The 21,393-nt window shown below is 50.5% G+C and overlaps 1 protein-coding gene across 2 annotated transcripts in view; it reads left to right on the top strand.

Moving 5' to 3' along the window:
* The first annotated feature begins 10,133 nt into the window (after positions 1 to 10,133).
* pcdh17 (protocadherin 17) overlaps positions 10,134 to 21,393 on the top strand; it is a 76,528-nt gene continuing 65,268 nt past the window's right edge. For both annotated transcript variants that reach the window (XM_056278938.1, XM_056278939.1), the window contains exon 1: positions 10,134 to 12,632. In XM_056278938.1, the coding sequence (XP_056134913.1) occupies positions 10,134 to 12,632 (2,499 nt within the window). The remainder of the gene's footprint in view (positions 12,633 to 21,393) is intronic.

A 21,393-nucleotide genomic window follows, 5' to 3' on the forward strand; every position in this document is an offset into this window, starting at 1 on the left:
GGAGGGAGATTATTCTCAGCTCTCGATAAATAAAACCTCATGACCCCATCTCAGGGCCATTTCTTATAGCTTCACAGTCCCCCTCCCCCCGGGTCCGGCGGGGCTCGCCGGGGAGCTCGGTCCTTGTGAGCATAAGGATGGGGGGCTGGGAGGGGTGCAGGTTCTCTCCGCGCCAAGTCCCCCCCAAACCCACCTGTCACTAGCAAGAGCGGAGCGCTAGTCACGAGTCCTCGCGTGATCTCTCGCTTGTCACCGCGGAGGCGCACGCGGGGGTTCTCCTAACGGGTGTTTGTGGGGGAAAGTCGATGCGGAGGAGAAAAGCGGACTTGGTTCACAACCTTTAAGGTGCCGAGCCCTTGATCAAAGGTGTTATATTAGACATCAATGCATGCACGCACACACACACACACACACACACACACACACATACAGACACACACCAGACACACAGAGACACACACAGGAATACAGACATGCTTGCACGCACATGCTGGTTGTGTTGTAACACAAAAAGAAAGATCCAGCACACTGACTCCTGCGAGAGATGAGCCCTGTGTTCATCCGCAGAGTAAGGATTCATTATAAAACAGCACACACACACGCACACACACACACACACACACACACACACACACACACACACACACACACACACACACACACACACACACAGCGTACATATTGACTGGCAGAATCCAGTCTCGTGGCCTGTGTGAATAAAGCCTGTTTGTTTGTGTATGCAGCAACCCGTCGGGCCGGGTCATGATTTTAAAGGATCTTTCCTTTTTTTGTTTTTCTTTTTGCAGCGCGGGTCTCATTCTTTACAGTGTTTTCCATGCTGCCCGTCAGCTGCAGTATTATTCCGCCCGCCGGCTTCGTTGTGGGGGTTTTGGACTTCCAATGCTGCAGCTGAGCACACGCGGCAGACACGTTTCAGCAGGTCCAGTCTAACCCAGTCGGTTACACTCTACAATAAGGGTACACTAATTAACCAATAATCGGCATCAACTAAGAGTTAATGAACAGTTGGCTAACGTGCCCACTAACAGCTTCCTAGTGGTGTTCATCCTTTACCCATAAACCCTAATAAACTTTAACAAGAGAAACTGCGGTTAGCTAATCCTTGTGTTAATTAACGCGGCCTTGTTGTAAAGTGTAGCCGGCCGAGGTGCTCCGCTTTGTGTTCGAGCTCCAGTTCAGCTGCCCCGTAAGGCGCCGCTGCAGAGTTGAGTCCCGCGGCGGTCACGTGTCCAGCAGCTCCAAAATGAAGCCAGCGAGTAAAGTGATACCGTGACCACCATGCACGACGGCCAGAACTACGGAAATAAGACCCCGGATGTAAAGAATCCGAATGATCCTGGGGCATCCGGGTAGCGTGGCGGTCTACTCCATTGCCTGCCAACACAGGGATCGCCGGTTCGAATCTACAGACACAATTGGCCGTGTCTGTGGGTGGGAAGCCGGATGTGGGTATATGCACTAGCGCCTCCTCTGGTCGGTCGGGGCGCCTTTTCAGGAGGGTGGAACTGGGGGGAATAGCGTAATCCTCCAATGCGCTACGTCCCCCTGGTGAAACTCCTCACTGTCAGGGGAAAAGAAGCGGCTGGTGACTCCACATGTATGGGAGGAGGCATGTGGGAGTCTGCAGCCCTCCCTGGCTCAGCAGAAGGGGTGGAGTAACAACCAACCAGGATGGCTTGGAGGAGTGGGGTGGTTGGCCGGATGCAATTGGGGAGAATAGGGGAGGGGGGCGGGTCTGACTTATCCTAAGGCTCACTGGGTTCTTAGCTAAACTTGCAAATATACAGTAGTGACAGGAATCAAGGGCTGTCCTGGATCCATTAGCTAGAACGGTAGATAGACTCCATCTTATATGGCTCTCTTCTAGCTGCAGCAGCCAATCAAAGCACGTCACAATTAACGCCTCAAATTTACACGCACACACCAACGGTGGTGGGTGTCAACCATGCAAGGTAACAGCCAGCTCCCGAGGGGCAGATAGGGGTTATAGGCGTCTTGCTCCGGGACATCTCCACACTTTTGCCCGGGAGAGCCGAGGATCGAACCGGCAACCCTTCAGTTACCGGGCGGTCTGCTTGACCTCCCGAGCTTCTGCCGCCCCAAGTAGCTCTCCACGTTCAGCTCCTCTGTTTTCGTCATGACAGGACCCCCGTCCCGGGCTTCCAGTCTACTGTCCGGGGGCTACCACAACAAGGGTGTATCTCCGTATACAGTGGTCAGTGCCACAGTATTGTGGTCCTAGCACTCATCATCATCATCATCATCATCATCAGTTCCGTAACCTATGGAGGTCGTAGGAGCACAGCTGATGCCTCAACAGGTTGAGTCATCATTGTGTTTCAGTAGGGGGCGTACCTGGTGGTCCCTGTCTCCTCTCCCGGTATGAATGGCTGTTGGTTCACAGAGGAACTCCTCCGCCCTTTGACGGGTTTTGTTTTTAGTCCTGCTGGGTGTCCACACACCCTCCTCACGACAACCCAAGGGTTGAAGTGGGGGGGGTGCCGGTTTAGTCGCCGATGACCCAACGGTTGCAGTTTAACGTCATACCCGGGGGGGGGTGGGGGGGTGGGGGTAAGGAAAAGAGGTAAGGAAAAGAGCTGATCAAACTTTGCTCACATCCGGTGTTGATGTTACTGAGCCGCTGCTGCTCCTCTTCCAAAACAGCGACCGGACGGGTAAAGACTGGCGTGATGGACGTCCTCTACCCCGCGTGCCTAAATGAACAGAAGAGGGGTTAACGCTCGTGCAAGGGGTTCCCGTTAATCACCGTCGCGCGTATTATAATCAGCTTTGACCCTAGTCCTGAGTTCTCACACCGAGATAGCCATGAAAAGGCTTTCCGAGAAGGGCCCGGGGCCTGATGGAGTCCTCCTGCACGGCATCAGTTCCTCTTCATGCAATATAAACTTTTCATGGCTCGAGGGAAGGCGTGGAATGGGAAAGTATATGAGAGGAAGAGAATGCCCAAAAAGGGGTTAAACGGCAAGGCCTCTCTCTCTCTCTCTCTCTCTCTCTCTCTCTCTCTCTCTCTCTCTCTCTCTCTCTCCCCTCTCTCTGTACCACCTGAAGAAAGACCATCACCATTACATTCAAATTTAATTTACGGAATAGTATTTTAATGCAGCTGTTCACCAGCAGCTCATTCCGAATGCGCTCTCTGACAGCGCATTTCCTGAGGCCCATTTAATTGGCCTAATGAAGAAAGCCGCTAATGGCCGGCTTTATCTCTCGCGGCACTGCTGACATTTCATCAAGGCAGGTGATTTGCCAGGCATTGTTTAAACCTCAGTGTGTGCCATAATGGCAAGTCGCAGAACAAGCGAATTCATCGTTGGGCCCCCCCCCCAAAAAAAAGAACAAACCCCCAGTCGAGCTCTGCACCGGCGAGGATTTACATGATTCGGCTTCACTGAAGAGCAGAGTCTGATTACATTTGCACACGTTCGCTCATCATATTTCCCCAAAAATCAGGCGATTTCAAGTGTCCGTGCTCTGCGATGGCGGGAGCACCACCAGGACCACTCCGTCTGCAGCGGGTTACTGGACTTGACCTGTGCCCTCCCGTTCACACGTGCCTGCAGCGGGCCTCCGCTGTCTGCATGGCAACGTCTGAAGACCCCCACAACCAGACACGATGTGCACGGATGCAGACGGTGACGTGGCATTTACCTTCATCTCTTAGTAACATGTTGACGTTCATATCTCAAGTCCGCCGGTTTAAAATGAGCAGCGGTTGCTATCTTTCTTACCGATGCTCCTGGCGTCCCGTCCCGCCCTGCTGCCGGAGATAAAGGTCAGCGAGAGTCACGGTGGGTGAGACTCGTACCGGCGCCTGCACAGATAGGCCGTGAGATCGTGATTAGCAGCGCTGTTTGTTCTTTTAAAATGCTGAGAGCAAACGGAGAGTGTTCACGGCCATGGGTGGATTACAGCCCGCCGGGCCCAGGGGGCCCCTAAGCCAGGGCCGATGCGTGAAGTTGCTGTTATTAACTTTGCATGTCTTGTCTCATAGTCAAAGGACTTAGTCGTTCATGCCGACAGCAGAGCCCCAGAAGTCCTCCTGAAAAACTGAAGGAAACTGCAGGTGAATGTATGGGTTAGTTCATATGCTGTTGGGGTTAATTGTGTGTAAATCCCGGTGTTTAATTACTGTTAATCCAGGGTGCCTGGGTAGCATTGCGGTCTATTACGTTGCCTATCAACACAGGGCTCGCCAGTTCGAATCCCGTATCACCTCCGGCTTGGTCGGGCGTCCCTACAGACACAATTGGCCGTGTCTGCGAGTGGGAAGCCGGATGTGGGTATGTGTCCTGGTCGCGTTATTATGAAACCCACTGCTTTCTGGGCACTCTGTCTCTGATTGGCCAGTACTCGTACCCGTTTTCCGCGAACTCTGCCTCTGATTGGCTAGTACTCGCCGCCTCCGTTGGTTAGGTTGGTTAAGGTTAGGGTTAGGGTGGGGTTAGGGATAGGGTTAGCCAATCAGAAATAGAGTAGGGGCGGGTCTTCCTAGTCTTGTCCAGAAAAGCAGTGGGATCCATAATAACGCGTCCTGGTCACTGCACTAGCGCCTCCTCTGGTCGGTCGGGGCGCCTGTTTCGGGGGAGAGGGGGAACTGGGGGGAATAGCGTGATGCTCCTCCCACGCGCTACGTCCCCCTGGCGAAACTCCTCACTGCCAGGTGAAAAGAAGCGGCTGGCGACTCCACATGTATCAGAGGAGGCATGTGGTAGTCTACAGCCCTCCCCGGATCGGCAGAGGGGGTGGAGCAGCGACCGGGCCGGCTCGGAAGAGTGGGGTAATTGGCCGGATGGGGAACAAAATGGGGAAAAAGATTTAAAAAGAAATACTGTAAATCCTGTTGAGGGACAGATGAATTTAGTTATTGTGCTGTTGACTGCAATTCGGTGTTCCTGCCCTACCAAGGTGGGCGGGGGGGGCGTTACACGTCTATGCCCAGGGGCCCGTTGTCTCATAATCCGCCCATGTTCACGACCTGTCGTTTGCACGTGTGCAAATCAATGGGGAAGTTATCGTTTAGGTCCAAATGGTATCTGCTGACGGTTGTAAGTAGATGTGCTCTCAAGTTCGAGTCTGAAGAGTTATGGATGGCTCGGTCATTTTTCCTGCTTCGCTTGACAATATAAACTCCTGTTTAATTGAATGTGTGGTTCCCTAAGACTCAACTTGAGAGCTATAAAAAGCATGAATTCACCAGCTGCTGGGAGATGGGTACTGGTATCATTAGTGCCTCTGACGTAGGGAATGGTGCACAGTGTAATGAACCTCTCCTGTCCTACCGGTACTCTACAGCATTTACAAGGCTCGGCGTTTTCGGTTTTTATTTTTCCAAAGCCATCCAGCATGCCGAATTTCGCCACAAGAGGGCACTGTTACGTAACCTCACACGAACAGGAACAACTTTTGGATCCGTGGAAACATAAAATCCGGGTGAAAATCGGTTTAAACCGATCTGCTCCTTTTAAAAAAAATCTGGGTATTTTTCAGAAAGTACCCAGATTAGGAGTCGGTACCGAACGAAAATCGGTAAAAACCGAAAACGCTGAGCCTTGAGCATTTACTACCAGGGATGCAGGATGATATCGGCACGTCCCTGGTATCGGCCAATTAAGGCTTTAAAATGAAATATCGGCATCGGCCCGGAATGCCGATATGCCGATAAGATGACGCAAATCACGCACACGACGTGAGCCTTTTATTGGGGGGGGGGGGGCTTTTATAGGGGGGGGGTCCCCCTTTTTCTCCCCAATTGTATCCGGGCAATTACCCCACCCTTCCGAGCCATCCCGGTCGCTGCTCCACCCTCTCTGCCGAGGCGGGGAGGGCTGCAGACTACCACATGCCTCCTCCCATACACGTGGATTCGCCTGCCGCTTCTTTTTCACCTGACAGTGAGGAGTTTCCCCATGCAGGGGGACCTCTTGGACCGTTGACCAGGCACGTGCGCGGTGCATCACGTAGGCAGGGTGGAGCGTTTTTGTTTTGTTTTGTTTTGTTTTGTTGTGTTTTACCTGCTACTCCAACTGTGTATCTGTGTTGCATGTGGTTGCGTGCCAGCCGTGTTTCCTGAGGAGTTTTCAGAGATTTCAAGTGGGCTACTTTGGTAAGTTAAGAGACAAATGTTTTAGCTGGTACTGAATTAATGAATTAGATTGTTTTAACTACAGGATCATGGATAGACTTTGATTTGATTTAGTATTCTACTGTCCAAGGAAAAAAAAACCCTCAAGGTTGCATTGCTGCGTCGCAGGTGCCTCCGGTACAGTGAGGTATTTATTTTAATCTTATTTAAACAAATTTTGCTCGTATGATGGCGGGCTGCGTAGTCGTGCGCAGAAAAGAACTCAGCAGAAACAGATCAGCAGGGTGATGATACCCATGCAGGTGCGCTTGGCATCCATCGTGGGTGTAGCAGCCTCGTTTCAGCGCCCTACAGGAGAGACTCGGTGTTCTCCGAAATAAGGTGGTGGTGGTGGGGGGGGGACCATGCGCGTATATCGGTATCGGTATCGGTACCGGCAATCCGCCAAAATGAGTTGGAAAATACCGGATATCGGCAAAAATCCAATATCGTACAATATCAAGCTGTAAGGCTTGCCACACTAGAAAGATTAAACACACTATAATGTAATATAACATACAATTAAACATACCGTAATTACACACACACACACACACACACACACACACACAGGGAGAGCACAACCTCTATATCAGAGTGTAGACACACACACACGCACGCACGCACGCACGCACACAAAGAGGGAGAGCACAGCCGTTAAATCAAGGTACGGACACACACACACACACACACACACACACACACACACACACACACACACACAACCTCTATATCAGAGTGTAGACACACACACAAGCAGAGCACAGCTGTTATATCAGGGTGTTGACACACACATACACAGATGCACACACACACACACAGAGGGAGAGCACAACCTCTATATCAGAGTGTACACACACACACACACACACACACACACACACACACGTTCAGAGCCTCTATATCACACACGCTCGCACACGCACGCGCGCACACAAACGCGCCCGCGCGCACACAAACGTTGGTACTCCTCTACTTGGCCTCGTTGACCACATTCTTTCCTTAGCTGCTAACATGAACCTTAACCGTCAGAACTACACGCATACCTTTCCCCCAACTTAGCCCCCAACTCCGACCTCCGTCACAAACCCAACGCCGGGACAGACCCTTGGAGCGAGGACCGGCTAAAAAGTCCCCACTCTTGTCTGGGAATGTTCTCGTTCATCCACACACTTTCCCCCACTGTCGTGGTTAAAAACTCAGCTGGGTGCTGAGCAAGAACTGGCGTCCGCCTGCACGTGCAGAGAGGGGTGGCGAGGTGTCACGCCACGCCACGCGACGTCTCCCGGGCGACGTGGCGAGCCGCGTGGATGCCGCCGGTTAGAGCGAAGCCGACGAGCCGAGATTTCTGGAGCCCCGTGACTGTCAACGTAGACCAACGGCCGAGGCCAACATAACCAAATAGGGATGAGGAGGAGGAGGGGGGGCAAAAATCTGTTTTCCGTTGCTTCGGACGTTACACGTTGATTTAAACGGATAAAAAAAAAGAGGAAAACAAAACACAGCGGGCGTCCGGTGTAAAGGGCGGTGGGCTGAGTTACGGAGCCTTTTGCGCTGCCTGCATAAAACTAAAGCGAGCTGTTGTATATTTGAAAAGATGCACTGCCGGCGAACCGCGGGCCCACCAACCGCCTGCGCCCTCCATCCGAAGCGTCTCCCCGGCCCCGCCCACTTGCCCCGCCTCCTTCAAACTCATTGGCTGGCGGCGGGAGCGGCGACAATGTTTAATGCGCCATGCGGTGTCCGGAGTTCAGTCAGTGAGCAGAGGCGCTCCGTCTCGCGCGCTCTCGGTCCGACGTGAGTGAAATACGAATCGCACCCGCGTCGTCCAGTCGCCAAAACAGCTCCGCTTGCGGTGTCAACTACCAGGAGAGAGACCCCCCCCCTCCAGAAGAGAGACCCCCCCCTCCCGGCGGCGTTTACGGCGTTGTCGCTGACCGTAACGGCGCGCAACCATTTTAAAAGCCCCGCTGTCGCTCCGTGGACTTTACAAGGGGCGGGAGGGGGAAGAGGAGGAGGAGGAGGAGGAGAGAGAGAGAGAGAGAGAGAGAGAGAGAGAGAGAGAGAGAGAGAGAGAGAGAGAGAGAGACACGGCGGGCGACGGCAAGGACAAAATGCCACTACGGGACTCAGTCACCCCGCACCGCCTCAGCAAGGGGGAAGAGCGCCGGTCACGCCGCTGATGCCCCCTTGTTTGGATCTACGGGTTTTGCCGTCTTGGATTGTGTTTTTTGTCCTCCTCGTGTCCCCCCCCCCCAACACAGCGATTCCCAGTAAAAAAGAAGCGCGCGCGGTGACTCACTGCGGGCGCTGCAAAGCCAAGGCGAGACGCTGCATCCTAATCACACCCGAGGAGGCGACTTCGGCTCATTGACATTACAGTCATACTTTTCTGGAGCACTTTTTTTTTCTTCTTCTTTTCTTTTTTTTCTTTTTTTTTCTTCTCTCTTCCTCGGCAGAGCTGCACTGTAGCTTGTGTACGTCTGAGACCGGTGGCTTTTTTCGGCACAGGGTACAGAGGGGTGGGGGGGGGGAGATACACGGCTGGTACCGGGAGAGGGAAACGCCAGCCCAGCCACTGGAACTGTGGCTTCCTCTTGGTTCACATTATGGACTATTTGAACAGTTTATGGTAAGTTTATGCTTTGCCCCTTTTCCGTGCTCAGATCAGCTTGGTTTTCTGTGTTTTGTTTTTGTGAAATAACGAGTAGCGATATAATTGCCCTTGGAAATGGGGTCTGCTGCCCGGTTTTTGAAACGATGGTTTGCGTTACACCTCCGTCCGTACACGAGGATGCAACAGCTTCTTCCACATGTGGTGGAGAGAGGAGGGGGGGGGAGTCAGAGAGACAGACGCAGATAAGGATACAGACAGGGAGACAGACGCGGAGACAGATGCAGAGGAAGGACAGACAGGGGGAGACGGGAGACCGAGGGGAGCAGCGGCGCAGAGAATTAAGCGGCTGTTCGCGGCGTCGGCAGCTCATTTCTGTATTCTTGTTGGGTTCTTCTAAAGATCCGGATTATGCGGATTTGCCCGCGCGCTGTAAGAGGCTCATGCTTTGCCACTCTTGTTCAGATAGTTGCCATAATAGAGCAGCAGCCCACGGCTTCGGCGAACGCCAGCGATTCCTGCCACGTTATTAAAGTTGGCCTATCGCAGTTCCCAGTCGACGTTCCTCATCACGTGCAAATAGGCCATTATGTTGTTATCCGCACGGGCCGGATCGCTCGTGCGGATAACAGATTGATAAAAAAAACCAGCAAGATCAATAGGTTTGTTCATTATCACAGGAAAAAAAAAGAAAGAAAAGTGAAACATCTTAAATAGGCGTAATTATAACCCCGGGAGTACGAGGGCTGCGCCGAGTCGCGTCCCAAGGTTAAGTAATTGTCGAGCGTGCCCCCATAATTGTGGACCTGAATTACGCACGAGCCGTTCGCTCGGTGGCGGATCCGATTCCTCGCTGGCAGAGTAGCAAGAATAGTTTGGTCTATTTCTATTTAAAACAATTTTTTTAATATGGCAATGACTAATCGATACCCCCCCCCCTCTCTCTGCTTTCACTCTTAGGTGGTAAAAGGGGAATTCATTCAATCGCTGCTCTGTTTGGCGGAGACCGGATTGCGATTATTGCTCAGATGAGTCTGGGCGTTCAGATGAATATAAATTAGGTGTTCGGCACCACCGATCACTGGAAGAGAGAGAGAAGGAAAAAACACGCTCGAGAGAGAGCGAGAGAGAGAGAGAGCGAGACAGAGAAAGAGAGCGCGAGAGAGAGAGCAAAAAGACAATCCTCCTATAAAACAAATATCTTGGCCTGTCGAGCGCCTGAACACTTGGCAGCGATGAGCAGAGCTGCTTTTCTCGCCATGACTGAAAGAAACGGCGAATTTGGCCGGGATATCAACAGGTCAAAGGAAGCCTAAATATCTCTTGACTTATAAGCGCTCTTACAGACCAGGGGGGATGTATCTTTCTGTTTTCTTTTTCCTCCTCCTATGGGCTCAAGCCCTGACGTTGAAAAACTTGAACTATTCCGTCCCGGAGGAGCAAGGACCGGGGACGGTGATCGGAAACATTGCCAAAGATGCTCGGCTCGGGCTGGAGCAGACGGGGCCGGGGATGCAGGGTAAGAAAGCCAACTTCAGGGTGCTGGAGAATTCAGCGCCCCATCTTATCGACGTGGACCCACAGAGTGGCCTGCTGTACACCAAGCAGCGCATCGACAGGGAAACACTGTGCCGGAGAAACCCCAAGTGCCAGCTCTCCATGGAGGTGTTTGCGAACGACAAGGAGATCTGCATGATCAAAATAGACATCCAGGACATCAATGACAATTCGCCCACTTTCCCCTCAGACCAGATTGATATTGACATTTCGGAGAACGCGGCCCCGGGCACGCGCTTTCCCTTGACCAGTGCACACGACCCGGATGCAGGGGAAAACGGCCTGAAAACCTATCAGATAACGCGAGACGACTACAACCTGTTTTCCTTGGAGGTAAAATCCCGCGGGGACGGGACTAAATTTCCAGAATTAGTTATTCAACGCCCGTTGGACCGAGAGGAACGTAGCCATCACACTCTCATTCTGTCAGCCACTGACGGCGGGGAGTACCCGAGATCAGGGACAATGCAGATCAATGTTAAAGTCATTGACTCCAATGATAACAGCCCTGTGTTTGATCAGCCTTCATATGTGGTGGAAATCCCTGAAAATTCCCCCCCTGGTAAAGTGCTTATTGATTTAAATGCCACCGATCCCGACGAAGGCAACAATGGACAGGTAGTGTATTCTTTTAGCGGCTATGCTCCAGAGAGGATCCGGGAGCTCTTCTCCATAGACTCCAGAACAGGGGTCATAAAGATTCAGGGAGAAATCGACTATGAAGAGAGCCCAATTATTGAGATTGACGTCCAGGCAAAGGATCTAGGCCCCAACCCAATTCCCGGCCATTGTAAAGTCACCGTTAAAGTACTTGACAGGAACGATAACTGGCCGTTGATCGGCTTTGTGTCCGTGAGACAGGGGGCCATCAGCGAGGCAGCACCCCCAGGCACTGTCATTGCTCTGGTCCGTGCCACAGACAAGGACTCAGGCAGGAATGGGCAGCTTCAGTGCAGAGTGCTGGGCAATGTCCCTTTTAAACTAGAGGAGAACTATGATAACTTTTATACAGTGGTAACTGACAGGCCCCTAGACAGAGAGATGCAGGACGAATACAATGTCACCATTGTGGCCAAAGACAATGGCCTACCGCCTCTAAACTCCACCAAATCCTTCACTGTAAAGATTCTAGATGAGAATGACAACGTTCCTCGTTTCACCAAGCCCGTGTATGTCCTTCAGATTCCAGAAAACAACATCCCCGGGGAGTATATGGGCTCAGTTCTGGCTCACGACCCCGACCTAGGTCAGAACGGCACAGTATACTACAGCATAATCAACTCCAACGTGAGTGGGGGGGACGTCAACACCTATGTCAACGTCAATGCTGCCAACGGAGCCATCTATGCTGTGAGATCCTTCAACTATGAGCAAATAAAGTACTTTGACTTCAAGGTCCTGGCGAAAGACGCTGGCTCTCCTCACCTGGAGAGCAACACTACTGTACGCATTAGTGTTCTGGATGTAAACGACAACATCCCTGTCATCGTTCTCCCCCTGCTCCAGAACGACACTGCCGAAATCCACGTGCCACGTAACGTTGGGGTCGGCTACATTGTTACCACAGTGAGGGCGGTGGATAATGATTATGGTGAGAGTGGGAGGCTCACTTATGAGATCTCAGATGGCAACGAGGAGCACCTTTTTGAGATTGACCCGGTGACCGGGGAGGTGCGAACAGCCCACCCTTTCTGGGAGGATGTAAGCCCCATCGTGGAATTGATCATCCGTGTAATGGACCATGGCAAGCCAACACTCACTGCCGCAGCCAGGCTCATCATAAAGGCCTACAATGGACCAGTACCTGGTGGAGAGCCACGCATCAATGAGGAAAACCGAAACTGGGACATGTCCCTACCTCTCATAGTTACTCTCAGTATAATCTCCATTATGCTTTTGGCCGCCATGGTGACCATAGCGGTCAAGTGCAAACGGGAAAACAAGGAGATCCGCACCTACAATTGCCGAATTGCCGAATATTCGCACCCACAACTGGGGAAAGGTAAGAAGAAAAAGATCAACAAGAACGACATCATGCTGGTGCAGAGCGAGGTGGAGGAGAGGGATGCCATGAACGTGATGAATGTGGTGAGCAGCCCCTCCCTGGCCACCTCTCCCATGTACTTTGACTACCAAACACGCCTTCCACTCAGTTCTCCGAGGTCGGAGGTCATGTACCTCAAGCCCACTGCCAACAACCTCAGCGTGCCCCAAGGTCACGTGGGATGCCACACCAGCTTTACCAGCCCGGTTACCAGCACCACTGACACGTCCACCAACCGGATGTCCATCATACAGGTATGAAAAACTACGATTTATCTATCTAGTATCTGAAAAAAAGACCACTGGTTCACATCTTATTCCTCACCCAAAATAGAACAAAATGTTCCTGCTATTTACCAGATCAACTTCCATCCCAAGTTCTGTAGCTTTATGAACAAAAAAAAAAAGAGAAAGACAGGATAAGAGAGGCAGAGAGGCGCGCAGAAGAAAAGAAAAGGTGGGAGGGAGGCATGAGCATTAGGAGGATTAAACAAAGTCACCTTGTGGGTCCCAGAGCCGAGCCAGTGACAAGAGAAAGTGGTGATCTTTGATATTTAGGGAAACTCTATGATGTCACAAGAGCTAATCAATGCATCTCCAATCAGTTTTCCCTCACACACTTGATATGATGGAGCAACTGTGAATTCGTACTTGAAGTAAGAACGAGATCTGCTCTCTTAGCAATCTGAGTCATTTTGCAGGCATATCTGAAGAAGAAACAGCAGGGTGGTCTGGGCAACTGCTTATGTGCTATTGAGTTCTCCCACAGAGCAGATATATGGTCTTCTCAACTCATGATCTAATTATTTGTTTTCGTTGGCCAAAAATTACTCAGCCATGCTAAATCTAATCAGAGTTTAACCGATAAGGAACTTCCAGTGTTTTCTTCCTGTTGCATAGTATTTTCTCTCACAGGCCTTGTTAATATTTTGAGGATTTGTGCCGGTTTTTGATAGCTGATGAATTGCAGATCTCCACTAGTAAGACTATACTGGTCATGGTGATCATCATGAGTGAACAGCCATTCTGATTTTGTCTTGCTTTGGGTTTTTTTTGTTTTGCTTTGCTTTTTTGTTTTGCTTGGTTTTTTTTTTTTTTTTTGCATTTTTAAGTAACATGTTCAACTGATGTACTCAGATTCCCTCATTTGTTGTGTTCTCAAAAATAATTGGATAGTTACGCCCCCTAGATATTTCAATAAGTGTCATGAAAACACTGCGATGACTCTAGTAAAGTGGTACTTATAATCAGTGACACATCCTGTAGCAAAAAAAACTTGTAATCATCCATCATAGCTATTATGACGACGCTTAGTCTTGGTGGATTAATTCGTTGAGATTTGAAGATTATACTTGTTTTTGTCATGGTCACTTAATACGTCTTTGTGGGGAGTACTTGGGTGTATAAGCCTGTAATGCGACGACTTCTGTTTCTCCGGCAGTAAGCTCATTTAAAGTCTGTCGTGTCACGCCGGGATTAAGTCCTACCGCTTACGACACAAACGTGCATAGCTAGGTGTTCAAAATTTGAGATTATGGCGCAAATTTGGACCGTCGGTTCATGATACCTATTGTTCGCGTGTAGCGTTAGACGGTTACGAACTCCATGCAGCGACAAAGCGACTGTAATCTGATGTTTTTCCTTTTTTTTGTGGTGGAATTATCTCGCCGTTCCCACATGCGTTCTGATGGACTGTAGCTATTAGCCTCCGTACTTGGCTCCCTGTTATCGCCCTACCCTGCAATTTGCTCTGGTCTTAGATGTGAGGATGACTGTGATCAGATGTGACGTGTTCCCACCAGGGAGGAAGGCCACTGTCTCTTGTTCTCATTCTCGGTTAAGCCCTGCTTCTATTATGAGCCAGATGCATAGGGCAAGGGTCAGCATAAAGACCGTTAAGGCCTCCTAATCAGAGGGACAAAATAATTGCTGGTCCATTCTGCAGGCTGTCTCTCTCCCCTAATGCTGTGATGAGGAATTAGGGGCTATGTTTAGCCGCTGTACGCCCCCGCTATGTGCACTTTCTTTTTCCTCAACAAGCGGGGAACAGCTGCAACAACACATTCCTCCGTGCACTTCTATTTACAGAGGGTCCCCCTCTACACATCAGGCGTGTAGGGTGCTCTTTTGTATTATTCACGAGGAACCTGTGTAGAGGGAGATGGCCCGGGGCATCGGGTTTCTTCTAAAGACATACAGGAGCTTACCCCACCAGACACCACTATACACCCCCACCCCCCACCCCCACCCAATCCGGTCGGCTCTCTCTCCTCCTGTGGACAGTAAGTAACCTGAGTCGGAGCGGAGTGGCTATGGGAAAAATGTCAGGAAACAAAGACAGAATTCCCCTCCCATCGATCCCGGGGCCTTAGAGCCTATCTATCACCACAATTACCACGGGAGGTGAGACTGAATAGGGAAAATAAATAAATAAAGAGTTCGACAAAGAAGGCGGCACAGTCCGTTTTGGCAGGGCTACAGTGGCGACCTGACCGCTGGTCTCTCCCCACACGCACCTGCTGGTCTCTAATGATGTTTCAATAGCGGCACATGGACAGACAGGCTGGGCTGGGTCTCTAGCTGGGAGAGTGGAATATAATGGGACCGTATCAGCAGAGCTCTGCCGGCCTTATCGTAGTCACCGCTGCGCCGGCACCGGGCCCGGTGGAGGGCTACATTTCATTTGTAAAGAGAATTCCTGGGGTAAGGAGATGGATGATACATAATGATGCTTAATTCCACTTAAGGCATTGAAGGGTATTACTCACCGTGGAATCAAGGTTAAAACCGGTCCGCTGCGAAATTCCTCAATGTTAGGGAAAAGGGGATTTCAGTAATTTGCTCCAAAGGGTGGGCCTTTGCCCCGCTCTGGCTTATAAGTGTCTCCCTCATGCTGCCTTTAGTGAAGCGAGGTCGCGCCTCCCCGACGCACACCCGTTCTTACCAAGCGGCGCACGGCTTCTGTGTTATGACTTTTAAACGACCCCTAAATTATCATATCGAGCCAGTTTGATAAAAGTGTAGTAATTTGATTGGCCGTGACACTATAATTAAACAGATTACCGTCTCGGTGGGGGAGCGGCCTCGCTAATGTGGTGCAGGTGGTACAAAGGTGAGGGGGGGGGGGGACAGGATCTCTATAAAAGCTGCCTATAGGTGGCGACATTCTGCCTGGTGTTGAGCAGCACAGTACAGACACGAGGGTGCTGAGGAAGAAAGGATCCCCCCCCCCCACCCACCCACCCCAGTCTCTCTAATCACCCAATATGGGCGAGGTGAAGAGAGGGCTCTCCGCTTTAGAGCAATGCAAATGTCAGATATGAAGAGACGAGGCATTACATAAACCCATCCAACCCTTCTGTGAGTTATTTTTCCACCGCGCCGTATGAAAGCCAGCCACTGAACTGACCAAAGAGATATTTGATGTCTTATATTCCGAGACCACTTGCAAGCTTTTTTTTGCATGCAGCCTCGGAGTGTTTACATGTTGCACATTATAATAGACCGTCTAAGGACTGGGCGCAATTTGGCCGGAAGCCACAAAAAAAAAAAATTGACTCGATTTAAACGAGACTGAGAGGAAGCAGCTAAGATGCGCGATTGCAACCAATTTAGCAGGATGCATGCGCCATATGGGAGGTTTATGCCCTTTTTTGATTTGTTTCAGTCGACAGCATATATGTCAATAATGCTATGGCGATGGTTTAAAATGGACGCTTCCAGGAAGGATCTCACTCTGCATGCTTGAAAGGGATACTGTGTGTGTGTGTGTGTGTGTGTGTGTGTGTGTGTGTGTGTGTGTGTGTATCTGTGTGAAGTCATTGTGTATTCCAGGCATGTGATTTAAGCCTTTAGCTGGCAGCCTCTGCGACAGAGCCCCTCTCTTCTACGAGCGTGACAATCTTGCATTTGTCCGAGCTTTGCGACACCCTTCCTTCAACCGACACACACACACACACACACGCACACACTTCAACGCACACTTATCCGGGCTCGGACTGTTTTTTAAGGATCTCGCCGTCAGGCCTTTTGCTCTGCAGTGTATTGCATTGAAATTGCTCCCACACTTCAATAGCCATTGAGGCGGCGAGTAGAAAATCAGTCTTTATTTCATTTCTTTCCCTCGCCCTTCATCTTCAGATACGTCTTCCTCCTCCGCCGCGGCTTCCGTTTCGCCTTGGGTTCGCTTTGGCGGACCCGCTCGCACTGCGAGGCCCGCCCGCGGACGGGGCTGAACAGTCAGGACAGCAAACAGTCATTTATAGGCACCCGGGGCAGTTAAGGGAGGCTGATGTAATTCCTACACTCCACCCACCCCCACCCCCCATCCACCGCCCGCCATTGTGGTCTGCTGGGCCACTACGCCAGATTTGTTTTATTCCAGATTGTGCTTGCCAGTATGTAAAGGAGACTTTATCGGCTGGCCCGTAGGACGCCGGCTATCTCCATATTTCCCAGATAGACCCGCTGGAACTGTACATAACACAACACGCCGAAGTTATGAATTATTAATAGGCAGTTTTATTTTTCTTCTTTTTTTCCTCTAAGCTCGTGTGATCGATGCTGATATTCTGAAAGGGGAAGTGCACTCAAGACCTCCGAGCGTCGCTCCGGGGAACAGGAGCGAATTATTTTATTCCTCTATTGCCGGAGCAGAGAGATTTCGCTGTCAAATCTTTTATATATTAGCGACTGTCTTTATTTATTTTATTCCCCCCCCTCCTCCCTCCTCCCCCTCCCCCCCCCCCCGGCTCTGGTGTTTGCACGGCAGTGCCTCTGTTTTGGTGAGGCTGCGCGCGAGTGCGTCTTCCCGAGCGCAGTGGCGGAGTGGCGCAGAGCACAACACAGCAGCTATATTTGCTTCCCCCCTTTTCATTAATAAATCATAGCATTTAACAAATCAGAGCCAAGTGGAAGATGTCACGATAAACATCTGAGTTTTTTTTTCTTCCTCCCCCCCCCCCCCCCCGCTCCGTGTTTCTGTAGCGAGGGGTGGAGGGGTGGAGGGGTGCAGGCAAGCAGACAGCCGCAAAACAGCCGGATATTAAATAAGCAGAATTTGCGCCTTCATGGTGCCGTCTTCGATAAACGGTTCGTCATACGGACGTGTGTCGGTGCCGCGTCCGTTGGCTTCGCCTGCTGTACTAGTTGCACGTGCGGCCTCGCCGGTGTGTTTTGAAGTACTCGGCAACACGGTTGTGGGCGATAAAAGTGATTCCTGTAACGGGCTCCTGGCCCGAGTGCGAGACAGGGCCCCCGGTCTGAGGAATCACGGCGCTTTTGCACAGATTCGCACAATTAATGGAGCGCTCGCAGAGACATAGCAGAAGTACACTGAAAGTTTGTATGAGATAAGGGGGCAGCGGATGAAGTGGATGTTTTATTTATCGCAAGTTCTTAAAATCCAAGTAACCCTGATGAATAATTAACTATAAAGCGTGTAGGCCCTGGACTATCCCCAACACTACACAGACTTCTTCCTGTAACACTTAGCAAACTACAGTGGGCTGTGCTGTGCAGGAACTCTCTGCAGGCTAACAGCTGAATAGGATGGCTGGCTGGCTGGAGCTAGAGATAGATAGATAGATAGATAGATAGATAGATAGATAGATAGATAGATAGATAGATAGATAGATAGATAGATAGATAGATAGATAGATAGATAGATAGATGGAGCTAGAGATAGATAGATAGATAGATAGATAGATAGATAGACAGACAGACAGACAGACAGACAGACAGACAGACAGACAGACAGACAGACAGACAGACAGAGAGAGAGAGAGAGAGAGAGAGATAGATAGGTAATGGGCGGGTAGATAGATAGATAGATAGATAGATAGATAGATAGATAGATAGATAGATAGATAGATAGATAGATAGATAGATAGATAGATAGATAGGTAATGGGCGGGTGGATAGATAGATAGATAGATAATGGGCGGGTGGATAGATAGATAGATAGATAGATAGATAGATAGATAGATAGATAGATAGATAGATAGATAGATAGGTAATGGGCGGGTGGATAGATAGATAGACTAACAAGACTCTCTCAGGACATGATCTTCCTCATCGGCCAGTCAGTAAGAACAGTTGCAGGGAGCTGCTGTGCGTAATGCTGCCTTGATGTTTCCATATTTAATCAGCCGAGCAGCATCCAGACACAACAGTGCAGAGCAGCAGAAGGATTCAGGTTGTACCGTCGCGGAGAAAAGGGGGCCAGGGTACGAGACCACAGCCTCCCACAGGGGAGTTGGCCCGGCACTTCAAACTAATTTGCTCAGTCAATAAACGACATGTAGATTCGGAGCATACATCTGTCGTGGCTTTTTAATGTGCGTGGGGGGGGAGGGGGTTCATGGGGGGAGGGGGGCAGGCGATGACAGAAGTTTGGGTCATGTGAGCCTCTAATTTGTTCATACCGGAGCTTGTAAATACGATGTGTTGTCACATCTGTAGTGAGTTTGCTTACCGTGGTTTGTGCATCGCAGGCACACCGGCGTCCAAATCGGTCAAGGGGCCGAGTCCCAATCCTTCACCTGTCAATATTTATGTTGGCCGGACCTTTCCCTTCCACTAGCGGGAGGCTGACTGGTTCTGCTTGCCTGTTGGTCAGCTGCTTTTTGCTGCCTTCTTCCATGACAGTTTGTCTTGTTTTGCTCATCCTGCTGTTACTGTGAGTTGCCCGTAGTTCTTTATCACCGCAAACGCACACACACGCCCACTCTGCAGATGGGTGTGAGCATGCCGGACTCGCACAGCTGTGTAAGTGTAGTGTGGGTTGTGTTTAAAACAGACGAACGCACCACCTCGTTGTGCATCAGGAAACACAACCGACTTCAAGTCCTACCGCTGAGGCCACATAGGTCAGCCTTGGTGGAGCTGGAATCACCCCACAACTGAGCCGCACGGGTCATAACCCCGCACAACCACATACACAAAAACACACACAGCACAATATATCCTTCTACGCTGTGGAAGTGATGCTGAAGACTCGGCCTGCATGTGTGTGTGTGTGTGTGTGTGTGTGTGTGTGTGTGTGTGTGTGTGTGTGTGTGTGTGTGTGTGTGTGTGCATGTGTTTGTATATGTGTGCATGTGTGTGTGGGTGCATGTGTGTGTAATGTGTGCATACGTGTGTGTGGGGGTGTGTGTGGGGTGCATGTGTGTGTATATGTGTGCATATGTGTGTGCATGTGTGTGTGTACACACGTATGTATATGTGTGCATGTGTGTGTGCATGTGTGTACATGTGCGTGTGTGCATGTATGTGTGTGTATGCATTTGTGTGTGTGTACGTGTGCATGTGTGTATATGTGTGCGTATGCGTGTATATTTGTGCATGTGTGTATGTGTGCATGTGTGTGTGCGTGTGTGTGTGCATCTGTGTACATGTGCGTGTGGGCATGTATGCGTGTGGGTTTGTGTGTGTGTGTGTGTGTGTGTGTGTCATTGTGGATGTGCGACCACCAGCTGTGCTCTGAAGCACAGGCATTGCTGTGCCATCATGAATTGGCTTTCCTAATGGCCCACATGCCCCCTGAGGGCTCTTAAGATCCCTCCCGTGGGGTGTGCAGGCCTCACAGTTTGAGCCGCAGGGTGCTGGATTGAGACCTACAGACGGGTACGGCCAGGACTGACCATGTAACGGCGTGTACGGCGACGCACAGCAGCCGGAGGACCCGCATGGGTGTAAATGGCGATGCGCGGTGTGTTCTCGGAGCTACCGACAGCCGGGTCTCCTTGCTGCAAATCAAACACTTCCAAAGTCAAATAAAGTGGAGCTAGCGCCGCCGCTGTGTCCTGGCTCCGGTCCAGCGTGAGAGAGCTTTTATTTCTGCCGTGTCCTCCTTCACTGTGCCCCCTAGGCATGTGCAGCGGAGACAACGCCGAGCTAAAGGAATGAGTTATGTGAATCTCTCCTCACCTTCTCCCTCATTAGTATGAAAGAAGCGGTTTGCTTTTCTCTCTCGTTTTCCACTTCCCTCCCCCTCTCTCCTACACTCTCTCTCTCTCGCTCGCTCTCTCTCTACCCCGCTCTCTCTCGCTCTCTCTCTCTACCCTGCTCTCTCTCTCTCGCTCGCTCTCTCTCTCTACCCCGCTCTCTCTCTCTCTCTCTCTCTCTACCCCACTCTCGCTCTCTCTCTCTCTCTCTACCCCACTCTCGCTCTCTCTCACTCTCTCTCTCCCCTTCTCTTTCCACGTGGCATCTGTCTTCTGCCATATAGTGTAACTTCAGTGATCAGCTATGTGTTTAATTGACTGGAGGGACATGCCACTATTTTATCCCGGTTTGTCAGATCATGCCTAACTACCTCTCAAAGCGACGCAAATGCACAACACACTGAAAAACTCTTAACACCAGCCAGTGTTACAATGTTACAGTGTTACAGTGCTACAGTGTTACAGTGCTACAGTGTTACAGTGTTACAGTGCTACAGTGTTACAGTGTTACAGTGCTACAGTGTTACAGTGTTACAGTGCTATAGTGTTACAGTGTTACAGCGCTACAGTGTTACAGTGCTACAGTGTTACAGTGTTACAGTGTTACAGTGCTATAGTGTTACAGTGTTACAGTGCTATAGTGTTACAGTGCTACAGTGTTAGTGTTACATTGCTACAGTGCTACAATGTTACATTGCTACAGTGTTACATTGCTACAGTGTTACAGTGTTACATTGTTACAGTGCTACAGTGTTACATTGCTACAGTGCTACATTGCTACAGTGTTACAGTGTTACAGTGTTACAATGCTACAGTGTTACAGTGTTACACATCAGCGTGTTGATCTGCGGAGACAGGGACGTTCTCACCCTGGCAGCAGCGCAGGATAATATCACGATAACCATATGGACTGTTACAATGATATCAATATCAGGAGCTCTGCTTGCACATGCAAAAAATACCATGTTTAAGAATCTGATTGAAGGGGTGTCCGGGTGGCGTAGTGGTCTATTCCGTGGCCTACCAACACGGGGCTCGCTGGTTCGAATCCCTGTGTTACCTCCGGCTTG

Source organism: Lampris incognitus, chromosome 4 (genome assembly GCF_029633865.1).
Source record: "Lampris incognitus isolate fLamInc1 chromosome 4, fLamInc1.hap2, whole genome shotgun sequence".
NCBI classification, from domain to species: Eukaryota; Metazoa; Chordata; class Actinopteri; order Lampriformes; family Lampridae; genus Lampris; species Lampris incognitus.